Source organism: Otolemur garnettii, unplaced genomic scaffold (genome assembly GCF_000181295.1).
Source record: "Otolemur garnettii isolate 467f Iridium unplaced genomic scaffold, OtoGar3 scaffold00187, whole genome shotgun sequence".
NCBI classification, from domain to species: domain Eukaryota; kingdom Metazoa; phylum Chordata; class Mammalia; order Primates; family Galagidae; genus Otolemur; species Otolemur garnettii.
Genome location: NW_003852582.1, coordinates 343985 through 353174, shown reverse-complemented (window position 1 = coordinate 353174; position 9190 = coordinate 343985). Strand labels below are relative to the sequence as shown.

Below are 9190 nucleotides of genomic sequence, written 5' to 3'. Positions count from 1 at the left end.
GTTGTGGCGGGCGCCTGTAGTCCCAGCTACTTGGGAGGCAGAGGCACGAGAATCACTTAAGCCCAAGAGTTAGAGGTTGCTGTGAGCTGTGATGCTAAGGCACTCTACCCAGGGCGACCATGAGACTCTGTCTCAAAAAATAAATAAATAAATAAATAAAAATTATGAAAAGAGGTGTCTATCCCACAGGCTAAGGACAATCCTTTTTACTCAAAGTACTGGATCCTGCCTTCTCAGGATCCTAACTCTTGTATTTTGTTTTATTTTAATTAATTATTTATTTTTATTTCAGGTTAATGCGACAGTGCAAATAACGACGTTACGGTATTTCTGTTTGTTAGGTAGAGTCCCTCTTGTAGTTGTGTCCCGCACCCAAAAGGTGTGCCATATACCCTTACATTGTACCCATTAAGTGGGTGCACGCCTATCCCCTCCCCTCCTCCCCCACCTTTTTAAACCCGTCCCTTTATATTAGCTCCATCTTATCAGAATTTAGATGTTTTCTTATCTCTTCCTATCCTAGAAAGCTTCCCCCAACCTTACTAGTACATCAAACCACTCTCTTTTTTGTAGCCCCATTTCTTGAGAACTGTTCACATTTACTCTCTTTCTAAACTTCCACTCACTCCACAATCCACTACGACTTGATTTATGTTCCTCTAAAATACCTGACCTCTTTCTAGCCTTTGACACCACTGCCCATTCTCTCATTTAAACTCTCTCTTTTGGTTTCTCTGATATCACTTCCCCTATGAGATTGAGGTAAGTGACACAGCCGACCTAAAAAGAGGCAAGCAAAAAAAAAAAAAAAAAAAACACGATAAAGTAGGACACCGAATGATGAAAGAAGCAAAGGTGAGCGGAGATCGCTAGTTTCTGAGTGGGGAGCTGAGAGACACAAAGCAGAAGAGTCACGCTGGGAATAAAACACGGTGACTGACTTACACCCTCCCTTCTGCATCACTTTCCCGGTATTTCTTTCCCCATCCTTTGAGGGCTGGTAAGTACTCAGGGCAAACCAGAAGATAATGGGCATGGGACCGGCGGCTTGGGCTGGTCCAGGGTCTGGAGAGTAGGGTGGGCGCTGCAGGTGCGGAGGGACCAGAAGGCCCGGGGTTCCGCCGGACAGAGGTTGCAGCGCGGCTCCGGGCCGCTGGGAGGCGAGCGCGTGCGCAGCGGCGCTTCCGGCCGCGGTCTCGGTGTTGTTTGCTTCCCGAGGGGCGGGGACGTTCTGTTTCCCGAGGTGCCGGGACTTGGCGTCCGGGTCCTAAGCCGCTCTAGGCACACTCCGCTACCCTCTTCTAGGGGCCTGAGGGCGGCTTGTGATATTCGGGGACGCGATCGAGTCTGGCCCTTCGCGCCCTGCGTCCCAGTTTCTCAGTGGAGCGCGTCTCCTGTCCGGCTCCCGGACATCCGCGCCGAAAAAGGGGCTGGAGAGGAAACCAGATCCTGGTTAAATAGATTTCTTCGCAGATCCTGTGCAGTTACACCTTGCGAGCTCACACGTAACAACAACCCCCCCCCCCCAAAAATGAAGAAATTAAGACTTAAGGAACTAGAGAGTCGCCTGCAACAAGTGGATGGATTCGAAAAGCCCAAGATACTTCTAGAACAGTATCCCACCAGGCCGCACATTGCAGGTAGGGCGACTAGTTCACCACGCTCTTGCTATTTGGAAAAAAGAATTTTTCCTTAACCTTCCTTGACGCTGCGCCTAAAAGCTCTCCTCAGAGACATACACTTTATCGTCGTACTGTTTAATTTTCCGCATACTTTTTAACACTGGTAGGCATCTTTTATTTTTTTTCTCATTATAAACTCTTTGAGGGCAAGGAGTTAGTCTTTCATCTCAATTCCTAGTGCCCAGAAGAGTTGCTGGTACTATTTAGAAGCACGGTAAATATTTGATAAACACTGATCAATTAATTATAGCAACTTTGCTGGAACATTGATTTCTATGCTATATATACTCTGCCTTCCATGGTTGGTAGCAGAGTTTAACAAAACCAGAGCACATGCTATATAAAGGTGATGATGCATTTCAACTTAATCTGAGAATTAGTATTGTAGCTTCATGCTAGAGTACAGGAAAGAATACAGGAAAATTCATTCATATTTATTCATTTATTTTTTATTGAGACAGTCTCACTTTGTGGCCCTTGGTAGAGTGCTGTGACATCATCGCTCACAGCAACCTCTAACTCTTGGGCTTAAGCGATTCTCTTGCCTCAGCCTCCCAACTAGCTGGAACTACAGGCACCCGCCACAATGCCTGGCTTGTTTGTTTGTTTGTTTGTTTGTAGAGACGGGGGTCTCACTCTGGCTCAGGCTGGTCACAAACCTCTGAGCTCAGGGCAATCCACCTGCCTTGGCCTCCCAGAGTGCTAGTACAGGTGTGAGCCACCACACCCATCCATTCATATTTCATAAATATGTTAGCACAGGAAAACATTGCTCAGAGCACCTGCAAGGAGGAATTTTTTTTCAGCTCCAAAATAGTTGTTTCTAAACTGCTAGTGAAACTCCAAGATATGGTCATTCCAACTAAAACGTTGCACAAAATTAGTGAGTTTAAGGTAGGAGCAGTTTTCTCAACTTAGTAGTGTTTTTTAATGGAATCCAATTTTTAAAATTTATTTACTTAGTTATTTTTGAGGCAGAGTCTCTGCTGCCCAGGATGGAGTCCCTTGGCATCTGCCTAGCTCATAGCAACTTCAAACTCTTGGGCCCAAGCGATCCTCCTGCCTCAACCTTCTGAGTAGCTGGTACTACAGGTGCCTGCCACAATGCCCAGCTAATTTTTCTATTTTAGTAGAGACAGATCTTGCTCTTGCTCAGGCTGGTCTCAAACTCCTGAGCTCAAGGGATCCTTTCCGTCAACTCCTTGAGTGCTAGGATTACAGACATGACCGCTGGTACCCAGCCTGGAATGCAATTTAAAAAAACAAAAACACTAGCTGTTTCACATCCAGTGTGTAACATGCACTTGGGTATACTTATTCGTTGAGATACTAGCTTCAAAAGCACTTGTAGCAATGAATGTGATAGCACAGTCAGTCCGAAATGCCCCTATAACTGTGTTTTAATACCTCTGCATCCTCAGGCATCAGTGATAGCCAGCAGTCCTGTTGGGCCCAACTATCCACAGGGAGATACTGGTGTTATTCTTGTTTAACCTTCAGTGTATCCAAAGACCCTTGAGTATTTGAAAGATGCCCTTTCAAATTTCAGCAGCTTCTGCCCTGCTCTTCAGTAATTGTATTATCAGATCTCATTTGTAGATTATGAATATGTTTTTAAAGGCTGTATTGTAGATGTAGGAGCTTATGATGTGTTCTAGCTTATAATGAGCAACACTTGTAGCAAAAATTTTCTTTGTCCTTGTGATATGAATGCTTTTTTGATGATATATAGATTTCATAGATTAGTAAAATTTCAGAACAGTTTTGGAGACTGATACAAGGTTGCCAAATGTTATTTTAACAAGGAAGTGTATTTTTTTTTTTTTTTTGAGACAAAGCCTCAAGCTGTCCCCCTGGGTAGAGTGCCATGGCATCACAGCTCACAGCAACCTCCAACTCCTGGACTCAAGCGAGTCTCCTGCCTCTACCTCCCAAGTAGCTGGGACCACAGGCACCCGCCACAACGCCTGGCTATTTTTTGGTTGCAGCCGTCGTTGTTTGGCGGGCCTGGCCTGGATTCCAACCTGCCACCTTAGGTGTATGTGGCTGGCACCTTAGCCACTTGAGCCACAGGCGCCGAGCCAAAACCTGTTTATTCTTACCATTCTTTACTAAAAGTACCAATTCAGCATCAAAGAAAAAACTGGTTTTTTATGTCTATATGGCAGTGTTTTGAACAGGCTGGGGACTAATAAGGCATTTTGACTTTATTCTTCTCATTTCACTCGTCTGTGACCTCAGAAATTAGTCACAGTTTTGTCTTTATTGGCATTGTCAGCAGAGATTAGTTTTTGAGAACCATTGGAACGTACGTAGTAACAGCCTCCTTTATGATGCCACTTACTACACTTTTTTTTTTTTTAAATAATCTGGAACACAATTTGAGGGAACTGACTAAATAATGCAAAATAGATGTTTTTAGAGTCATTTGGCGGAGTGCAGTGTTTCATGCCTGTAATCCTACCCCTCGGGGAGGCTGAGGGGGTGGGGTGAGGAGTGGAGATTGCTTGAGCTCAGGAGTTTGAGATCAGACTGTGCAAGAGCAAAGCCCAAACTAGAAAAACTAATAGCCAGGCGTTGTGGTGGGCACCTATAGTCCCAGCTACTTGGGAGGCTGAGGCAAGAGAATTTCTTAAGCCCGAGAGTTTGAGATTGCTCTGAGCTGTGACACCTTGGCAATCTACCCAGGGTGATGTAATGAGACTCTGTTTTAACAAAAAAAAAGAAGAAGAAGAAGAAAAGAAAAACTAGCTATGTGTTATGGAGCTACTCAAGAGGCTGAGGCAGGAGGATCACTTGAGCCCAGGAGTTAGAGGTTGCAGTGAGCTACAATCACACGCATGCACTGTGCCCAGGGCAGCAAGACTCTTGTCTCAAAAAAAAAGTTATTTGCACAACTTGGATTCATCAGCTTGCTTGCTTACTCCCTAATATTTTTAAAAATTTTTTTTAGCATGTATGCTCTATACAATCCATAACACATACGATGACATTGAAAATAAAATGGTTGCAGATCTGGGATGTGGTTGTGGAGTGCTGAGCATCGGAACTGCAATGTTAGGAGCAGGGTAGGTCATCCAATATATACTATTTGGATACGGGGTGGCTTTAATAAGAAATATAAATAGGATCAATTGAATTATATTTATTGGACTCTATGGTATGAGATGGGGGTAGCAAAAATTGATACTGAATACATGTTGAATGTAGGCAGATGATGAAAACAATGAAAAATAAAATAAAAATGATAACAGCAGCAATCCCTTTTATACAGACCTGAGTTTCCACCCTCTCCCAGATTAGGAAAACATGGTGTTGAAAAGCAACACTCTTACTTTGCCAATTGGTTTTAAAACATATATGGTAAAATAGCTAGTTTTGTTTTTGCTTTGACTTGGGAGATAAAGGTGCCACTCTTTGTGTTATGTTTTGTATTTACAGGTTGTGTGTTGGATTTGACATAGATGAAGATGCATTGGAAATATTTAACAGGAATGTGGAGGAATTTGAGTTAACAAATGTTGACATGGTTCAATGTGATGTGTTCTCATTATCTAACAGAATGTCCAAGTCATTTGACACAGTAATTATGAATCCTCCCTTTGGGACCAAAAATAATAAAGGTTAGTATCAAATACCTTCGTGTATTTGTAGAAAAGTAAGTTTTCAGAATTATTTTATCATTGACTATTTTGGATTAAGTGATTTTATCACTGTTCATTAAATAAACTATGACCTGTAATTTATTACAATTTAAATTTCAATTTGTTGCCGGGTATGGTGGCCGACACCTGTAATCCTAGCACTCTGGGAGGCCAGGACAGGTGGATTGCTTGTGCTCAGGAGTTTGAGACCAGCCCAAGCAAGAGAGAGACCCAGTCTCTACTAAAAATAGAAAAACCAGCTGGGCGTTCCGGCGAGCACCTATAGGTCCCACACCTTGGGGAGCTGAGGCAAGAGGATTGATTGCTCAAACCCCAGAGTTTGAGGTTGCTTTGAGCTATGTTATCATGGCACTCTACCCAGATGAGACAGAGTGAAACTGTCTCCAAAAAAAAAAAAAAGAGAGATTTATTCAACACATGGCTAGGGAGTTGAATTTTTCAACCTCTGTTTTTACAAATTTGTATTAAATAAAGACTTGTCTCATTTATTATTATTTAGACTATTGTTGCTTTCAACCATAATTTGCCTAATCTTTATGAATGATTATGAAACTTACAAAGGATTTTATACTGTCAGCATCTGTTTTTAAAGCCTTAACAGACCCAGGCATTTCAACATGTGCATGTAAGTAACACTGACTTACCGTGGCTATTAATTTTGTGTTTACTGAGGGAAAGGAGGGTAGGAAGTCAATAAAAGGAGGAAAAGACATAAATAGTTTTAAAAGTACCTGCCCTCTACCAAGATGATCCTGATAACTACACTATGTGTTCCCTTCTCTTTTTGAAAGTCGTGGAGTTGGAATATAATATCAGAATTTTTACTTTAGCCTTATTTAATCAAGACAGTAATTCTAGTTTTATTCTGTCAACCTTAACAGAATATTCTGATGTTTTATTTATTTATACTCTGTCTTATTTGTAGAAGGAATTTGAAGTGGCTATTTTGGACTTTGGAAGAAAATGTTTCTTTTTTTTTTTAAGCAGCTATTTTTGATGGAAGAAAATGTTTCTAAATCCTATTCATTTAATCTATTTTGATAAGATTACATAATGTGAATGGGAGTTTTTTCTACTCTTCACAGGGACAGATATGGCTTTTCTAAAGACTGCTTTGGAAATGGCAAGAACAGCAGTATATTCTTTACACAAATCCTCAACTAGAGAAGTAAGTTCAATCATCATGATGTTGTATATCATTTATTTTTAAATTCGTAGCAGTGTTTTAGGGATTTGCTGTGCGTACCAAATATCACAGTATCTATTTCCCCTGACCTTTTTGACATTTGGCACTTAGAAACTAAATCTTCCCTTCAACCAGCTAGCATCTGAGCCTAGCTTTTTTCTAGCTTATATGACTGCCTGTATATCATTAGAGATTTGTTGATAACTGGTCATGGTGCTGTGATCCTAGCACTTTGGGAAGCCAGTGTGGGAGGGTTGCTTAAGGTCAGGAAGTCAAGACCAGCCTGAGCAACATGGTAAAAAATTAGTTGACTGTGGTGGCACATGCCTATATTTCCAGCTACGTGGGAGGTTAAGGCAGGGGATTGTTTGAGCCCTAGCCTGGATAACAACAACATGAGACTCTGTTTTTAAAAAATATATATATATATATATTTGTTCAGATAGGAACTGTTGCCTGGAAATAGACTACAATTCAGGAATAGAGAAGTGTGGTGTAACTAGGGTTACAATGTTTTTTAGTTTGCCTGGGTAAGTCCTAGTAAGTCTTTTATCCCATTGTCCCTGTGTGGCCTGGTGTGCTGAAGGGAGGCAGTAAGCCTTGGTTTTTAAGAACACTTGAGTCTGGAGCTAAACAGATCTGAGTTACCATAATTTTTTCCAGTATCTAACACATGGAGGGGTGTTTCAGATGTCTTCCAGGAAATTAGGGGAAGGGACAGTACTTTTTTAGTGAAAGTGTGACATAGTGGCTTGGCACCTGTAGCTCAGTGGTTACGGCACTGCCACATACACCAGGGCTGGTGGGTTTGAACCCAGCCTGGGCCTGCTAAACAACAACAACTACAACAACAACAAAAAAGTAGCTGGGCATTGCAGTAGGAGCCTGTAGTCCCAGCTACTAGGGAGACTGAGGCAAGAGAATTGCGTAAGCCCAAGAGCTTGAGATAGCTGTGAGCAGTGATGCCATGGTCACTCAAAAAAAAATTTTTTTTTTTTACAAAATTAAAACATAGGCTCTGAGCCAGGCCTGGTAGCTCATGCCTATAATCCTATCACTCTGAGAGGCTGTGTCAGGTAGATTACTTGAGCATAGGAGTTCGAGACCAGCCTGAGCAAGAGTAAGACCCCATCTCCACTAAAAATAGAAAAAAATTAGCCCATCATTGTGGTGGATGCCTATAGTCCCAGCTACTAGGGAGGTTGAGGCAAAGGGAACTCTTGAGCCTAAGAGTTTGAGATTGCTGTGAGATAGGATCCCACAGCATCCTATTCAGGGCAACAAAGTGAGACTGTCTCAAAAAAAGAATATAAGCATGGGCTCAGCACCCATAACATAGTGGTTACAGCACCAGCCACATACACAAAGGCTGGCAGGTTCAAATCTGGCCTGGACCAGCTAAACAACAGTGACAACTGTAACCAAAGAATAGCCAGGCGTTGTGGCAGGTACCTGTAGTCCCAGCTACTTGGGAGGCTAAGGCAAGAGAATTGCTTAAACCCAAGAATTTGAGGCTGCTGTGAGCTGGGACGCTAAGGCACTCTACTGAGGGTGACATAATGAGACTCTGTTTTAAAAAGAAAAAAAGAAAAATACAAGCACACCTTTCTCAGGATAAGCCTGCTATGAACTCTTTTCTACATAGTGTGGCAAAGTATGAATTCCATGCTACAGTAAAAATATGCCACAGCAAAAAAGGTACAGTTAAGCAGCAAAATCTAGTTATTTGAATGAATTCCTGTAACCACATTACAAAAACTCCATCTTTGCTGTTTAGTATTACCATGCTCCACCACTAGGAGGCTGCATTATCAGCATTGCGTTGGCCAAATTAATAATGGTTGATTTTTTTGTTTGTTTTTGTGGGGTTTTTTGGAGACAGAGTGAGACTGTCAAACAGGTTAGAGTACCATGGCCTCAGCCTAGCTCAGAGCAACCTCAAATTCCTGGGCTCAATCCATCCCCTTGGCTCAGCCTCCCAAGTAGCTGAGACTATAGACAAGTGCCACCGTGCCTGGCTAATTTTTCTTTACTTTACTTTTCTTTTTTTTTGGCCAGGGCTGGGTTTGAGCCCACTACCTCTGGCATATGGGGCTGGCACCCTACTCCTTGAGCCACAGGCACTGCCCAATTTTTGTGTTTTTTTTATAGAGACAGGGTCTCTTGCTCAGATTGGTCTAAAACTCCTGACCTCAAGCCATCCTCCCACCTCGGCCCCAGAATGCTAGGATTACAGGCATGCACCACTGTACCTGGCCTGATGGTTGAATTTTAAGCAAATATTTCATTAATATAAGTGCATTTTTCACTTAATACAGAAGTATTTCCATTAACACAGTAAATAATTTAAGAAATTAATCTGGTATGTACTCTGTTTCCTAGGAAAGAGGTAAGAGAAATGAATTTCCTTCTAATGTTAAGACCCTGTTTTATGCTGTAGATTTATCTGCCATAAGCTTTTGATTTTGCTTGTTTTAAATATTGTATATAATAAGTAACATTATTGTTGAGCCTTACCCCTACCCAGACTCTTTTGTCTTTTAAAAGTGCTTGACCTCTGGCTCGGCGCCTATAGCTCAACCAGCTAAGGCGCCAGCCATGTACACCTAAGGTGGCGGGTTCGAATCCCCAGCCCAGACCCGCCAAACAACAATGAC

The 9190-nt window shown here is 42.1% G+C and overlaps 1 protein-coding gene across 2 annotated transcripts in view; it reads left to right on the top strand.

The window, feature by feature from the left end:
- The first annotated feature begins 1239 nt into the window (after positions 1–1239).
- Positions 1240–9190, top strand: part of METTL5 (methyltransferase like 5) — a 19140-nt gene continuing 11189 nt past the window's right edge. The window contains exons 1-4 of one of the 2 annotated variants that reach the window (XM_023507541.1): positions 1240–1640; positions 4636–4750; positions 5124–5305; positions 6433–6515. In XM_023507541.1, the coding sequence (XP_023363309.1) occupies positions 1532–1640; positions 4636–4750; positions 5124–5305; positions 6433–6515 (489 nt within the window). In that variant the 5' untranslated portion in view covers positions 1240–1531. The remainder of the gene's footprint in view (positions 1641–4635; positions 4751–5123; positions 5306–6432; positions 6516–9190) is intronic. The other variant, XM_003800860.1, reaches the window with a different exon arrangement.